Here is a 17,534-nt window from a genome sequence, read left to right as displayed (position 1 = left end):
TGCTGGTCCCCACCATCCCTCACCTCCCCACCTCATGTTTTTTTTTTTTCTTTTTAAGCTGCCAAGGCTGGCATTGAAACCAGGTAACAGGGCCAGCCCTACCTCTGGTTTCTCAATAGGGTTTTTAAAGATAATGTAGGGGAAAAACATTACATTAATACATTAACAATTTCCCAGAATTGCTTAATCTTAGCATAAAAGTTGAAATACTTATTATAGTCTACAAGGCACAACATGATCTAGTTCACAACAATATCTCTCCAAACTCATCCCTTTCTCTTGTCATCTTGTTGGGACCAGCAGATTGTGTAATGGTTATGTCACTGGACTCCCATGTAGTTGATTGCTGTTCGAGTCCCAAACTGAGTGGCTTCAAACATGCTGGACCCCTGTACATCTGTGCCCAAGATTCCAAGAGGAGAATGGAGAAGGGATTGCAGCATGGGTCCCCCCAGGGGGATGATTTCTCATTTTCTACCCCTCTGTCTCTCTATCTCTCTCTTGCAAGCACATGTGCCCTATAGCAAATTTCTGTCTCTCTAAATATACATTTTAATGTAACTTTTTCCATTTTTTCTGAAAACACTTGTAATATTCTGTTTATTTACTTATTGTTCTCTCATTCTAGAATAAAAGTTGCTTGAAGGCAGACTTTGTTTTATTCATAACTACATCCCCAGTACCTACAATAACACCAGTTAGATAGTCATTGCTAAATAAACATTTGTTAAATGCATGAATATGAACCAACACTTTTTTTTCATAAAGGTTTTTAGGATTCTGTGGGCATATGATGTATGATTGCTTTAACCGTATTGCTAGTAAAGTTCACTTAGATTTGTACTTAGGCAAAGGACCTAATTATTTTTACACATTGTGCATTTTTATTTTGACAACCATATCTTATTGGTAAATAGTACAATACTTTATAAAGAAGAGGATCAGGAATCCACAGATGGCATAATGGTTATGTTGCTAGATTCTCACATGGCTCTCTCCATGGTTCAAGTCCTGGACCTGGCAGCTTGAAACTCACGCCACGTGTGTGTGTTTGTGTGCCCTAGATCCTGAGAGAAGACTGGAGGAGAAGGGACTGCAGCATAGCCATCCCCCTTGGGGGTGATTTCTCACTTTCTGTCTCTCCAGCAAGCACACATGCCCTATAGCAAAAATCTCTCTGAAACAGAAAGAAGTGGCTCAAATAAATAACCATTTGTAGGTCAATTAATTCTGGCTGCTAGAAGAAAGATTTTCCCTATGATTGAAAAGTACACCTAAGGCCACTGCTAACACTGGTATAGTGGTAACACAACTGGACTAACATGAGAAAGTCCTGGGTTCATGTCTTAGGATCTCCCTGGGCATTCCAGGTATGTGCAGGTGTGCCCATGATCCTGGGACTAGATTGAAATGTGTTCTCTCTTTCATGAAAGAAATAAACTTTTTAAAAAAAGATTAGGGTACTGGGACCAGCAGTTAGTGTAATGGCTATGTTGTTGGACTCCCATGTAGTTGACCGCAGTTAGAGCCCCGGACCTGGTGGCTTAAACTCACGACAGGTGTGTGTGTGTGTGTGCCCAAGATCCCGAGAGGAGAATGGAGAAGAAGGGATTGCAGCATGGCCATCCCCTCTGGGGGGTGATTTCTCGCTTTCTGTTTCTCTGTCTGTCTCTGTCTTTCTGGCAAGTGCACGGGCCCTATAGCAAAAAAAAAAAAAAAAAAAAAAAGAAAAAGAAAAAAACTCTCCAAAAAAGAAAAAAAGAACCCTATCATATGTAGAGTACTACATATGATAATAATAATAAATAGGAATATCAGCAATATACAACAGCAACATACATAAATTTTAATAGCTCTTTTCTAAATATTCTATTAAGAATTTTTTTGAAATGTAAATATGTTGTTTTGTTAATTTATTATATTATTTTTCTATAATTAATCTATATGGCACAGACCAAAATATATTTCAATGTAGTGATAATTTCTTAATATTTGTCCCTAAATCAATATCAAATATTACTGAAACTTTAATAAAACCTCTATATTTAGACACTGGTAGCATAAGTAAGGATATTTTTATTGATTTGATGGTAGTAACACTTCTTTTAATACCAGATTACTCTTAACATTTGATAGTTGAATCAATGTAGTTAATAATATATAGGGGACACTTTGAGTATTATTAAATATGCTTTTAATTTGAGCTTCAAAAATAATAATTTTTTTTCTGGAAAACAAGAAAGTGTATCTTATTTCTTATCATTTCTTCCAAAGACAAAGCTCCTGAAATTACAGAACTTGAGAATGCTGGATTCTGTAATATCCGAAAATATAATTGTATGATGGTAAGAGTTTTTGGTCAAGGCTTCAAAGAATCACCTTCAATGAAATGTGAAGTTACTAAATTTCAGGTATGTCAATTATAAAGTTCAAAAACAATTTTGTTTATGAGTTTCTCTGATTGATTTTTATCTTGGATTAGGTTGGTCTGAAAATTAGCAACTTAATCCTAGAGAATGTTATAGCCCGAGAGAGTTGGACAAGAAAATGATTAAGTTGCTTAACCTTAAAGCTTCTGCATTTTTTAACTTTATTGAAGTATTTTATATATAATTTTTATTGACACATTGGCTCACTATTTCCAGTCATAATAATAAACTAAAAGCATGTCATGTTTTAAATATATATATGTATATATATTTATTTATATATATACATATATATGTAAGCATGTGTATTTTCTTGAAATGTAAAATTACAAATAATAGAGGTTACTTTTAGTCAAGATAGAGTGCATCAACTTTAACTTATAGCAATGTGAATATTTCCCTATACAACCCAAAAATCAAGGACTAATTATGTTCATCTTTTATCTTTTTTATTATGAACTTCAGACCAAAACATATTCTCATAAATAATATTTTAAGATATTTCTTCAAGTATTTTTTAAGAGGGGACCAGCAGGTGGCATGGTGGTTAAGGCACACTCCCACATGGCTGACCTCAGTTCGAGTCCCAGACCTGGTGGCTTGCTTTCTCACTTTCTCTCTCTCTTTCTCTCTGGTCAAATTAAAAAAGTAAATGAATGAATAAATAAAATTAAATAATTCTTTTAAAAAATCTTTTTTTTTTTGGGAGAGATTTTCACTGTAGGGCGCGTGCGCTCGCCAGACAGACAGAGAGAGACATAGAGACAGAAAGCGAGAAATCACCCCCCAGGGGGGATGGTCACGCCACAATCCCTTCTCCATTCTCCTCTTGGGATCTTGGGCACGCACGCACACGCGCCCGGCGTGAGTTTTAAGCCACCGGGTCCGGGACACGAACCGCAGTCGACTACGTGGGAGTCCAGCGACATAGCCATTACGCTAACTGCTGGTTCCCTTAAAAAATCTTTTTAAAAAGATATTTTCTTTTTTAAAACCACAAAAGCAGACATGATCATTGAGTTTGAACATTAGTATATAAGATTATACCTTATGGTTATTTATGCATTCTTCCTTTCTCTCCTTCAAGTGGAAATTTTTTTTAAAGATAGTACTTCAAATTTAGAAAGTATTTATATAGGTCAGCTAAAAACTTAAAAATAGTAAATAATTTATTTAAAAATTGAAGCTAAATGTGATTCTAAGATTGAGAATTTATATGAGGAAATAACTTTTTAATGTGTTCTTATCAAGTAGTTTTGTACAAGTATACTTATTTCAGGATTTTATGGGTAGAGCCTTTTTAAAGAAGTCACGAAATATTTAAATCCTAATGAAATAATGACACACAATAAAAGGATATATGTATAACTTTGATATCACTCCAGAGAGGAGCTAGTATATTAATCTTGGCAGAATAAATCATGTGATATCATAGAACAATTAAGTAATTTTCCAGGAGAGAATTTTACAGATTTATATCCTCTTGGAAAGTACATCTTATACTTACTTTCACATGTATTATTTGTTGTGATTACCTCCCTCTTCCAAACATCTAATAAAGAATAAAATTTGAAATTCCCTAACACTCTCTACAGAACTATAGAAAGATGTCTACTTGCCAAAACCAAAATGATAATGCATATCCAATATTTATTTAATATGATGCTAAGGTTAAATCAGTCTCTCTCTCTCAGCCCCAGTTTTACCTATTGCTAAGGTTTAAATATTTCTTAACTTTTGATTCACGCCTTGAGTCAAGCTTATCTAATTTGGCACTATTTTAGGATTCCTTAATTCTCTAACATGAAGACTGCTCAAAGTCTTATATTTAGTCTGTATGGAATGTACTTGCTTTCCCATTAAGTCAATATCTCCTCTTAGCTTCTTTGTTAGGTATTTGATCAATATGAGTGTATTTCTGCTCACTCTTCAGTTCGAAGTCCAGTTCCCTTTGAAGAATGTGTCCTCCTTAAAAATGTAGCTTTTTTTAAACATTAAATAATTGAAAACCCTTCATGATTTCCTATTGTAGGAAGAAACTTTTACTTTGGAGTAATTTGAGGTTGCAGAAAGTTTTAAAAGTAATACAAATTTCTCAGTAATCCTTCACCCAGTTCTTGTTAATGTTAACATTTTACATATCTATAAAACAATAAATGTTAACATTTTACATATCCATAAAACAATAACTGAATTGCTGATTTACATGACTAAATCCACATTGTTATCTTAGAATGGAGGGCCCTTCATGATTCAGTTATTGTCTATTTTTGTAGCCTTGAACCTCGTGTTTATGCTTTCCTAAAATTTAATGCTGTTTTGTACATTCTTGTCTTTTCTTATGCTATTCTTTCCAGCTATGCTGAAACTCATTCTTTCCTTATCCGCTACCATTGCCCAAAAGGCAGTCTTTTTTTCACTTTCAGGAAGAGAAGTATCATCTCCTTTTTTTTTTTTTAAACAAAAGAGTTTTTTGCCTTAGGGTGCATGTGTGCACCAGAGAGAGAGAGAGAGACAGACAGAGACAGTGAGAGGGAAAGTTTGAAATCCCGCCCCCACCCCCACCCCCCTGGGGGGATGGCCATGTCACAATCCCTTCCTCTCCTGGGATCTTGGGCATGTACGCACACACACTTGGAAAAATTTTCAGATCACTGGGTTGAGGACTTGAACTGTGGTTGGCTATGTGGGAGTCCAGCAACATAACTGCCAACATCTGCTGGCCTCATCATCTCCTCTTTTTAAGCCTTCCTTAACTGTGTTACTTAGACTTTCTTTCTTATTGCACCTTATTCAAATCTCAATTATTGCAGTAATACAATTATATTTTGTTCTTTTCCTCAGTGATCTCTTTTATTGGAATACTCTTAGTGCATAATAGATACTCACAAAATACTAATGAATAGAAAAGAAATAGAACCCTCTTTATTCCTCATTTTGGGTATTTCCCTTCAAACAAAAGGGCAGAACTAATTCCTACTCATTGGCTAAAGTCTTGTTTCTACACACAGAAATGAGAGATCCTATATTCATTTAAGTATCATAGCCACCCAAAGATGTTGTTGTCATTGTTCCTCTGCTAGAGAGAGACCATTGATAGATCTATTAGGTCAGACAGTACACACACCCCTAAATATGGAGACATGTACCATGGTTCACTCTTTTAATCACCATCTTCAACAATATAGTCTCTACTGATCACAGACTACAGGGGCCCTTGCCTTCCTTTCCCTTTCATGCTGACTTCAGTACTGAAACATCAGCATGCTCTGTGACAAAATCTGAGTGGTTGATAACATTCTGAGGACTAAATTTAAAAAAAATTAAATCTAAATTTTGGCAACAAAATATACCCTTTTAGTTTTCTATGTAGTTACTAGCACTTTGAAAATTATTCTGGTTTTTCCTCATTAGACATGATGCATTTCAATACTGAAAAACAAAATCTAAAAGGTGCCTTAAGTACAATATGCCACTCAATTTTCATAGAGGACAAATTGGATAAAATTTATTTTAAGTTTCAAATGACATAGACTAGCTTGATTAAGAATATTTTTTAGCAGCAGCTGCAGCAGCATGGCCCGGAGAAGGTGCTGCTCCAGCATTTGGAGTAGAAGTAGCTGCCGCATGCGGAGTTGTTTAGTGGTACAATCATGTTTGAAATTAAGAAGATCTGTTGTATTGGTTCGGGCTATGTTGGAGGACCCATGTGTAGAGTCATTGCCCACATGTGTCCTGAAATCAAGGTAATTGTGGTGGATGTCAATGAATCAAGAATGAATGCATGGGGGACCAGCAGTTAGCGTAATGGCTATGTCGCTGGACTCCTACGTAGTCGACCGCCGTTCGAGTCCCGGACCCAACGGCGGGCGCATGGGCGTGAGTGCCCAAGATCCCGAGAGGAGAATGGAGGAGAAGGGATTGTGGCATGGCCATTCCCCCTGGGGAGTGATTTCTCATTTTCTGTCTCTCTGTCTGTCTGGCGAGCGCGCGCGCCCTATAGCAAAAACCTCTCCAAAAAAAGAAAAAGGAAAAAAAATAAAAAGAATGAATGCATGGAATTCTCCTACGCTTCCGATTTATGAGCCAGGGCCTAAAAAAAGTGGCAGAATCCTGTTGAGGAAGAAATCTGTTGTTTTCTACTAATATTTATGATGTCATCAAAGAAACTGATCTTGTATTTATTTCTGTGAACACTCCAACAAAAACCTATGGAATGGGGAAAGGCCAGGCAACAGATCTGAAGTATATTGAAGATTGTGCGAGACTCAAATGGATATAAAATTGTGACTGAGAAAAGCACAGTTCTAGTGTGAGCAGCAGAAAGTATTCATCACATATTTGATGCAAACAAAAAACTCAACTTGAATTTATAGGTACTGTCCAACCCTGAGGGAACAACCTTGGCAGAGGGAACAGCCACCAAGGACCTTAAGAACCCAGACAGAGTACTGATAGGAGGAGATGAAACCCCAGAAGCCCAAAGAGCTGTGCAGGCACTGTGTGCTGTGTCTGAGCACTGGGTTCCCAGAGAAAAGATCCTACCCATGAATTCTTGGTCTTCAGAGTTTTCCAAACTGGCAGCCAATGCTTTTCTTGCCCAGGGAATTAGCAGCATCAACTCCCTAAGTGCCCTGTGCGAAGCAACAGGAGCTGATTTAGGTAGCAACAGCCATTGGAATGGACCAAAGAATTGGAAATAAGTTTCTAAAAGCCAGTGTTGGTTTTGGTGGGAATTGCTTCCAAAAAGATGTTTCAAATTTGGTTTATCTCTGTGAGACTCTGAATTTGCCAGAAATAGCTCATTACTGGCAGCAGGTCATAGACATGAATGACTACCAGATGGAAAGGTTTGCTTCCTACATCAGAGACTGTTTAATACAGTCACAGATAAGAAGATTGCTATCTTGAGGTTTGCATTCAAGAAGGACACCAGTGATACAAGAGAATCCTCCAGTATATATATTAACAAATATCTGATGGATGAAGGTGCACACCTCCATATCTATAATCCAAAAGTACCCTGGGAACAAATATCTTTCTCATCTAGGATCTTTCTCATCTGTGGATCTTTCTAATCCAGGTGTTTCAGAAGATGACCAAGTGTCCCCACTCATGACTATCTCCAAGGATCCATATGATGCTTGTGATGGTGACCATACTGTTGTCACTTGTACCGAGGGGGACATGTTTAAGGAGCTGCATTATGAATGTATTCACTTAAAAAAAATCGCTGGAGCCAGCTTTTATCTTTGATGAATGACATGTCCTGGATGGGGTCCACAGTGAACTGCAAACTGTTGGCTTCCAGATTGAAACAGTTGGCAAAAAAGGTGTCTTCAAAGAGAATTCCGTATGCTGCTTCTGGTGAAATTCCAAAGTTTAGTCTTCAGGATCCACCTAGCAAGAAACCTAAAGTATAGACACTGCCATTTTTATCTGTGATTTTTTTTTCTTTTTTCTTGTTTTTTTTTTTTTTGATACTTCAGCATAGCAATTATCTGAGATTAAATGATAAATAAACCAAATATTTTTAAGGAAACAAAAGAATTTTTTAATCTTTAAATATATATACTAGCTATATGGGTATTAGCATATAGTAATTAAGAGTCTAGACTATTTTTTACATATTTTTATAATATTATTAGCTCAGTCGTTGGCTAAGTGGAAAGTAATCTGTGGTTTTCACAGTATCAGTTTTTATAAAATAGAAATGAAACTCAGATGTTTTTAATTTACCAATTGTTCATAATCAGCCCTTTAACATCACATTGTAAAGGAAAACACTCTCTTTGGTTTTCCCAGTCATCATTTGTTTGTCAGTAAATATGTGGGTTTTTTTGTTTGTTTGTTTGTTTGGAGAGGTTTTTTTGCTATAGGGCACATGTGCTCGCCAGAAAGACAGAAACAGAGAGATAGAAAGCTAGAAATCACCCCCTGACCCCCAGGGGGGATGGCCATGCCACAATCCTTTCTTCTCCATTCTCCTCTCAGGACCTTGGGCACGCACACACATGTGCCTGGCATGAGTTTAAGCTACTGGGTCTGGGACTCAAATCGCAGTCGACTACATGGTAGTTCAGTGACATAGCCATTACACTAACTGCTGGTCCCAGTAAATATGTGTTGTTTGTTTGTTTGTTTTGTGGAGAGGTTTTTGCTATAGGGTGCGTGCGCTCGCCAGACAGACAGAGAGACAGACAGAGAGACAGAAAGCGAGAAATCATGCCCCAGGGGGTATAGCCATGCCACAATCCCTTCTCCTCCATTGTCCTCTTGGGATCTTGGGCATGCACGCACATGTGCCCGGTGTGAGTTTTAAGTCACCGGGTCCGGTGACTCCCACCTGGGAGTCCAGCGACATAGCCATTACGCTAACTGCTGGTCCCAAATATGTGTTTTGAAGCCATGAGATTGCCATGCTAAATAGACATTGTAAGTATGGTCTGGTTAACATGTCTTTGGTTTTTGTTTTAATTACTTTTTAGCTCAAGAAGATTGTCACTTTTTTTTTCCAGCTTCTCTAACTATAGTGAAAAGGACTTTTGTTGTTCTTTTCAGTTAAAGAGAATGTTAGTAGTATGGTCTATTTCTTATTCTTTTATTTCTCGGTTTTCCTCTGGTCAAAGGCCAAAAATAATTGTTTCTTTGGTTTATGTTTTTATTTCTGTGCTTACTTGTAATTTTTTTCAATTAAATAAGGAAATAAAAAAAATTATTATGAACTAGCTTGGCTAAAAATATGTATAGTACATTTCTTACAGAATCAAGAACAAGAATGTAGCTGAATTTTCAGGAACAAACTTGAACACCACAGAGTGTGTGTGAGTATGTGTGTGTTTATGTTTGTTGTAGCACTATTTTTTTTTCTTGTTTGTGGGCCTCATTCTTTATTTTTTTAATTGTATTTAATTTTTTTCCATTTATTTATTTATTTTTACATTTTCCACAAACATTTACTTTACATATTACAACATTTTTGCTCATACTCCAGTTCTTGACAGTTAATAAACAGCTTTCAAAATTTCAAAATACTGAATTTTAAAGATAATATTCAAAATATTTCTTATAATTTTGTTTGTGACTCTATAACAACAGAAACTTGGGACCAGCAGTTAGTGTAATGGCTACGTCGCTGGACTCCCACGTAGTCGACCACGGTTTGAGTCCTGGACCCGGTGGCTTAAACTCACGCCGGGAGCGTGTGCTTGTGTGCCCAAGATCCCGAGAGAAGAATGGAGGAGAAGGGATTGTGGCGTGGCTATCCTCACTGGGGGGTGATTTCTCGCTTTCTGTCTCTATGTCTCTCTCTGTCTGTCTGGCGAGCGCACGCGCCCTATAGTTATCAAATACCTCCCCAAAAAAGAAAAAAAAAAAAAACAGAAACCGTATGGTTTTAAATATTTTTGAGAAAATATTTACATGTCAACTACTCAAATTGTTGAAAGCAAATGCCAAGCACACTAGGCACACATAAACCTTTTCGATTCAGCCCTGCCTACCAAGTACTCTGTGATATATCATTAGCAAAGATCAGTCTCTTTTTCTTCTTTCAAAGTCTTTCTTAAGATAATCCTCTGGTGTGGTTGCTCTTTTGCAGTCTCTACTGATTACAATGCTGGGCTGGAAAAGTCCGGGTTATTTTATGTTATAAATTCTTTCATATATCTTCTCTAACCCTCTCTGCTAAGAAGAACTATTTATGGTGTCAGGCCATATTTCTAAGAGCGTCTCTTGGCTTACTTGAGATCCACCTTAGTTCCATAGTTTTCTAATTAATCTTCAGATATGACATTCCAGTCAAAGCCCTGTCCAATAATGAGTATTTCTAATTTCTGATTCAATGCAATAAACATTATTGGACTTAGGCAAATAAACCTTCTGGCACAAAATAACAATACTCCCAAATATTTCCAATTCAAGAGGGGACAGGAAGAAAGAAAAGTTTATGTTTCCATTAAAATAAACAAACAAGAAAAATATTTTAACAAATTGCTGAACCCATCAACACCTCAAAAGAAAGTAAAATGTTTAAATTGGGAAAACAAAGCATAGTAAAACAAAGAAATCAATAATGTTTTACTCAAAAGTCATAAAATTCTATTTTGCCATTTCAGTCTTATGTTCAAACTCTCTTCTGTTGAATATGCAGTGTTACTGTGGTTCAATCTTTCCCTTTACATCCTGGAAGTTAACATTCAACGTTATTATTGATATTTCTTGTCCCTAGCATTAAATTGGTCATTTTCTTGGTTGCCTTTTGTTCTCTTATTTCTGTATGTGTCTTTAGTTTTCCTGGTAGAGCACTCCTTTCAGAACTTTTGTAGAGTGGGTCTGCTATTGGCAAATTCTTTCAGGTCTTGTTTATCTGAGAATGTTTTTAGCCTTTCTTTCCATAGCCTGATTAATTTCTCTGTTGCCAATATTAGTATCTTGTCTTTATCTGTAGATTCAGTCAGTCTAGCTATGATATGCCTTGGAGAAGATCTTCTTGGATTGATTCTATTAGGGATCCTTTGTATTTCTTAGGTCTGGATATTTGAATGCCTCTCTAGATTTGGAAAATTTTCTTCCAATATTTCATGGAATAGATTATCAATGTCCTTATTAGTTTACTCACCTTCTGGGATACTAGTTGTCTGGATGTTTGGCTGCTTAATACTGTCTAGTATTTCTCGTGTAGTATTCTCATTTTGGGGGGTTATTTTCTCTGTTTTTTTTTTTTAATTTTTTTTTCTAGATCAGAAGTTTTGCCTACAATATCCGAGATTCGATTTTCTGCATTGACTAATCTGCTTTTAATACTTTCAAGGGAGGTTTTGATTTCCTGAATGGCAGCCTTCATCTCTAATAGCTCCATTTGATTCTTTTTTGTGGTGTGTATTTCCTCTCTCAGGTCATGGAAGAACTTCAACACCTTTTGGAACTCATTGTCTCTTTTCTCCTGCATCTTCTGGAGCACATTATCTCTCAGCTATTGCATCTCATTTAGTTTTGTCACTGTGCATATTCCGAATTCTCTATCAGACATTTCCATGAGTTCTACTGTTCTGTCTGTGGATGATGAGGGATTATTCTTTTCCCTTAGGGGAGAGATATTTTCTTGACTTCTCATGTTTCTTGTGCCTCTGTGGTTGTTTCTGGCCGTTCTGTGACAAAACTTATCCTCCACGCTGCTTCGCAATGTGATAGCCACAGAAAGATTAGGAGTTCATATTTATAAAAAGAAATTTCTTCATTAAAGTAGGAGGTTCAATAAGCATTGAGGATTTCAATGACTCTAAAAGTATTCAGATGATTGGCTGCCGTGCACCTAGGCCTATCTAGACATTCAGTGTGTGGAGAGTAAAGCTTAGAGTGAGAAAATAAGGTTAAAAAATATAAGCAGAAAGAAAAAAAAAAAACTAGAAAAATACTACCAAAAAAGAGGGAAAAAAAGATTTTTTTTTTTACACGTAAAAATGAACACTCTAGGACATACCTCAGGTTTAAAATGGCTTCTGAAATTAACAAGTGAAAGAAAAGGCCCAAGGTGAGGAGAAGTACTTGAAAAGTTTTAAAAAAAATAATTTAAAGAGAGAGAGAGAGTGCGAGACAAACAGAAAGACAGACAGCCAGAGACAAAGAGAAGACAGAGGTTGTCTACCTTGTCTAAATTTTTCGGGAGTCTAGAAGATGGGGTTTAGAGCATAGCTTCCCTGAACACTCCAGGACATACCCCAGCTTTAAAATGGCTTCTTGTCTGAATATTTCGGGAGTCTAGAAAATGGGGTTTAAAGCATAGCTTCCCTGAACATGCCAAGACACACCTCAGCTTTAAAATCTGTGGGCCTCATTCTTTCATTTCTCTATATACTAGCTTTTTCCATATATTGAAAAACATGGCCACCAACAGCTTCATAGTTTTGTATCTTGCAAGTCAAGCCACCAGCAACAGACTGGTTGATATAAAATTAAAATATCTGAAGTAATATAAGCATTGACCAGTTTAAATCCATCCTTGTACTGTCAAGAATAGTCAGAGAGGTCATATAAGAACATGAGAGGCCCGTGGGAACCATGGCGATGCAGGACAGAAAGGCAGTTTCAAGTAGATAGGAAGGTAAGAGCTTTTGCAGGAGAAAAGATGGAGTTTCTGGGTATCAAATCAATCCATAGTGTGTCAACTGTATAGTTGTTGCCTTTTGTTTCCTCTCGCTGCAAAATTCATTACATACTGTTCTGTTATGTATGGCCATAATTGGTAACTTCTGTGATATAAACACATAAAAAATGATTTGTTAGATGCATTTTATATCTAACTAAATAAATAGCATGCTTTTTCATTATTGTGAATAAAATTCACTTTCCATGTAATTTTTATTTATATGTGTGTATATGTGTGTGTGTGTGTGTGTGTGTAATTTTTTTTTTTTTAACTTTGCTATAGGACCTATGTACCTGCCAGAGAAAGAAGGAAAGTGGGAAGTCACCCCTCCCCCCCAGGGAGGATGGTCATGTCACAATCCTTTCTCCTCCATTTTCTTCTTGAGATTTTGGACATACATGCGTAGGCGTCCAGCATGTTTTTCAAGCTGCCAGGTCTGGGACTTGAACAGCAGAGTCAGCCATGTGGGATTTAGTCATCTTAACCAACACACCATCTTGCTGGCTCCATTATATTTTGATTATATGTAATTTACTAGAAAAATATTTCTGTAACTAGCAGAGGTTAATTGCTTTCTCATTATGGTTTCAGTATAATAGCGGTAAATGGGTGCTCGGAGAACCCATCTATGTGAAGACTATTTTTCGAAATAGCAGAACTATTGATTGTCAGCTGCCCACCGACCTGCAGCATTCCCATACCATGGATTTGATGGGTGAGGAACTAATAGTGAAATGGCAATTAAAGGTAAAATATAAAAAGATATCCTCATACTTATAAAATACATATAAATTCATAATTAATTTCTGAGACTGTATTTAAAGCAAATTGTCTTATTTTACAGGTATCTAATGATGGTTATAAATTTAGTAATCCCAAAATAATGGTCGTATATGATAGTGCTTGTCAAGTTTGTGGGCCCCATGAAAATGACTCATGTACTACCAGAGTATGTATCTTTTCACTTATTTTTACATTTACATGATGAATATTTTTATTTCCTATGCTGTGAGCATATTATTATAGTTTTTTCACCTTCATATTAGAAAGATGAATAGAGAAAAGTCTTCCTCAAGTACTTATAGGTTATAACTCTTGTTGAAATGAAGAAGAAGTTTCTGCTGTTAGCATTTTGAAGCAGCAGACCGTTTATTCCTAAGAAAATCAAAAGAGGAGGTTCAGACTAAATTATTCACTCCTAATTACATTGTCTTTTAAGTAGTGATAAAGATTTTCCAATATGATATCTCTTTGTAGTTACCTAATCCTCTTAGTGGCAAACTATATGTGTTTGGGTAGCGTTTGTAAAATGTGTAAGGCTAGCACTGTTAGAGGAAATATTTTCTGGTAACTAAGTTAACTGGGCCATGCAAATGGCCACTGCTGGATAATTACAGAACAGCAGCACAGCCTGAGCTGAGTCCTCATAGCCATCACCTCTTCTTAATGTATATCCAGTCTGTTGGGTTTAGAACAGGATTTTCTCCCATGTGAACTGCTGATTTAATGAACACCAAGGATCTAATATCACTTGACTCTTTGAAACTGAGATGCACATGAATATTATTTATGTATATGAAAATTTTAAAGTATTTTTTTTTCTAAATCTTAAATCAGTTTTGCTGGAGACTAGCCATTAGATCATTACCAGTAAGTTTCTATTTTTGAGAAATTGTATGATTTTTATTATTCTAAAAGGTACTATTTTTACAAATTCATAGGTACTTTTTTAAGAGTTTTTTGTTTGTTTGTTTGTTTTGTTTTTGTTTTTGTTTTGTTTTGCTATAGGATGTGTGTGCTTGCTAGAGAGCCTGAGACAGAGAGAGCAAGAAATCGCCCCCCTGGGAGGATGGCCACACTATAATCCTTTCACCTCCTCTCTCCCCTTGAGATTTGGGGCACATATGCACACACACCTGGCGTGAGTTTGAAGTTGTCATGTTCAGGACTTAAACCATGGTCGACTTGTGGGATTCCAATGACGTAACCATTACACCATCTGCTGGTCCCAGTACTCTTAAAATGTTCTTACACAAGTTTGTTTTATCCTCTTGAGGCTACCATGTTTTTATTTATTCCAAGTGATATCAAAGGAGATTTTGCAAAATAAACAAAGTTTATATTTCCTGAATAAAATTTAGTATTCTTCTCAAGTTAAGAATGATTGCTATGGGCTAGCAAAAGGTATGGAGATTAAGGAGGCTGGATCCTACACGGCCAACTGTACAGTTGGACTTCCAGACCCAGCAGTTTGAAAATCACACTGGCCCATGTATGTTTAAGTCCATAATTCCAAGAGGAGAATAGTATGGCTATCCTCTCCCCTCCCCCACTAGGGAGTGATTTCTTGCTTTCTCGCTCTAACTCTCTGTCTTTGGCAAGCTACATGAAACATTCTTCCTGTGTTTGTCAGCATCTCTTTCAATTATCTTGTGTAATGGTATCCATGATTAAGTATAGATATTTATGCCATGAATATGATCTTGTTTTCTGTGTTCACAGGATATAGTGGATAGGTAGAGAAAAAAAAGATAGCTAAAAACTAATATGATTCTATAATTTTGCACAGAGATATAATTTGTATGTATTGTATCATTCCTACAAATATATCAATTCCATAGGCCAATTTAAGATTTAGAAAAAAATACTTTAAATTTTCATAGACATAAATAATATTTGTTTGCATCTTAGCTTTGAAGAGTTTAATTTACATATCCTGGAAATAATCTGTTTTCTAACATGCATTTATGATTATGAGGTATGAAAAATATATTTACTAAACAATCAGATTTATAAATAGGCTTTTATTTGCTGCTATCATTCTATGTACAGATTTTTTTCTCTATATACTAACTATAGCTGTATCTTTATTAATGTTTTTCTTTTTGAAAAATCTCCATTAGAAAGATGTTTGCATTATTGATGGATTCTGCTACACTGAAGGGGAAAAAAATGCAACCAGCCCTTGTTTGATATGTAAACCCCAAATTTCAAAATTTACTTGGTCATTTTTAGAAAGTAAGTTTTTCCTTATTAATCCATTTATTTTTTATACAAGTTTTTTAGTGGTTTTAAAGCACAAATTATGTAAATGTGTTCAAGATAATCAGCATTGTGTTTAATTTAGTATATCACTTAACTCTGCACCATTATTTTGCTGGAAGAATGTGTAAGATAAATGATTTTTTATACATATAATTTCTATAATTATACTGAAATTCAGTATGTGATATTTATTTTAATAATTGATAAGGAAAGCAAGTGTGAATTATTAATGGAAGAAATGGAATTGTTAATTTAGTCACAAATAATTTGCTATTCTTAGCCTTGCCTTTGTTGTTTTATGATGAGGCTCTTAACCATTTACGCTCCAAAGGCTGCAGGTTTATCACCTCCTGATTAAACAGTCTGGACTCAGTAATCTATGAAGTGCCTCCCAGCACTTCCATTCTGTGATGCTGAGTGTAATATTGGGTACATATAATTTTGGGATACTTTGCTACGCCAAACAATACCCTAAATTATAGTCATATACCTGATTATAGTCATATTTCTGAATACATCGGTGGATGAGTTCCACACAGGTGTCCAAGTTTTCTGTCCTTATAAGGAGGTTAGAAATTCTTCAATGCAATAGGACATGATAATTCCTTGTCCCTTAAGTTTTATTTGAGTCATTTCACCTTTCATTATACAGTGCTTTATAATATCAATATGCATGTTATTATTCATGCAAATTTCATTACTGTGTTAGACCACGTCCAGTCCATTGACTACTTAAGTGAAAGACTCAAGGAATATTGTGAGAAGATAATGGAAATTTGAGAGATAATTTAGTGCAAGAAATAGGAAAATATAATATAACTTCTGAATTGGTGTCTTTTAATTTTTTTTTCAAATTTGCTAATGGGTGTGTGTGCTTGCCAGAGAGAAACAAAGAAACAGAAAAGGAAAGAGAAAGAGAAAACACCCCCTAATGGGGCAGGCTCATAGCCCAGTCCCTTTCCCTCCATTTCTTCATCCCTTTGGGATCTGGGGAATGCACACAAACACACCTGGTGTGTTTTACAAGACACCACATCCAGATCTCAAATCATGCAGTTGGCCATATGGGATCTGGCTCCCCCATCGCTGGACCATGGGTTTATCCTAGTGTCTGTGCTTTCTAATAGCCACGGTATGACTGATTCATCACAGTTTCATAGTATTCAAAGATAGAAAAAGTTTTAAAATATCATCTGTCCCTGGGGGCCAGCAGGTGGTGTGGTGGTTAAGATGCTGGACTCCCACATCGAGGACCATGGCTCAAGCCCTGGATCTGGGGGCTAGAAAATCATACTTGCCGTGCATGCATGTGTGCTCAAAATCCTGAGAGGAGAATGGAGGAGAATGGATGACAGTGCTGCCATCCCATCAGGAAGTGATTTTCCACTTTCCCTCTCTCTCGCTTCTCCAAACACATACACCCCCTGGCAATACAACAAAAAACAAATCTGTCACAAAGCTTTCCTATAGAGGATGAGGAAATTAAGATAAATAAATTAAGCTGTTCTTGTAAAAATATAGAAGGACAGAATGGAGCTAGATCTACAGTCTCTTGGCATCCATGCTTCGTCAATGTAAACAGAGTGTTTGTGCCAGTGCATTGTAATGAGCCTGTGCATTCCAGGTATTAAGCCAGTGATCAAAGAAGACAAACATTTTTAAATATAAGACAATAAGAGATGATGTTTTAAACTGTTTCATGAACATGAAGAATAAACTCCCTGTCCTCTAAAACAACTATTTTACTAGTGTGTGAGCTGTCCACTGGAAGGACCTCTGTGAAAACTGATATGACTAATGACTCTCTGTCATTACCACTGGGGAGGCAAGTGAGAAAAGTTCTGAAGAAATAAAGGAGGGAGGCATCCAGGGAGAAAGTGAGGCTGAAAGGGACAGAGGATAAAGGAAAGAGT

The 17,534-nt window shown here is 36.3% G+C and overlaps 1 protein-coding gene and 1 pseudogene across 1 annotated transcript in view; both read left to right on the top strand.

Moving 5' to 3' along the window:
• The window catches only part of VWDE (von Willebrand factor D and EGF domains), a 100,394-nt gene that overhangs the window by 43,757 nt on the left and 39,103 nt on the right, over positions 1–17,534 (top strand). The window contains 4 exon segments of the mRNA XM_027765747.1: positions 2,275–2,411; positions 13,168–13,323; positions 13,421–13,525; positions 15,480–15,594. Coding sequence (XP_027621548.1) covers positions 2,275–2,411; positions 13,168–13,323; positions 13,421–13,525; positions 15,480–15,594 — 513 coding nt within the window.
• LOC102494448 (UDP-glucose 6-dehydrogenase-like) lies at positions 6,075–7,852 on the top strand (annotated as a pseudogene).

The sequence above is a fragment of the Tupaia chinensis genome, unplaced genomic scaffold, assembly GCF_000334495.1.
Source record: "Tupaia chinensis unplaced genomic scaffold, TupChi_1.0 Scaffold139677_1, whole genome shotgun sequence".
NCBI lineage: Eukaryota > Metazoa > Chordata > Mammalia > Scandentia > Tupaiidae > Tupaia > Tupaia belangeri.
Note: the sequence above shows the minus strand (reverse complement) of the source record. Positions and strands in the feature narration are given on the sequence as shown.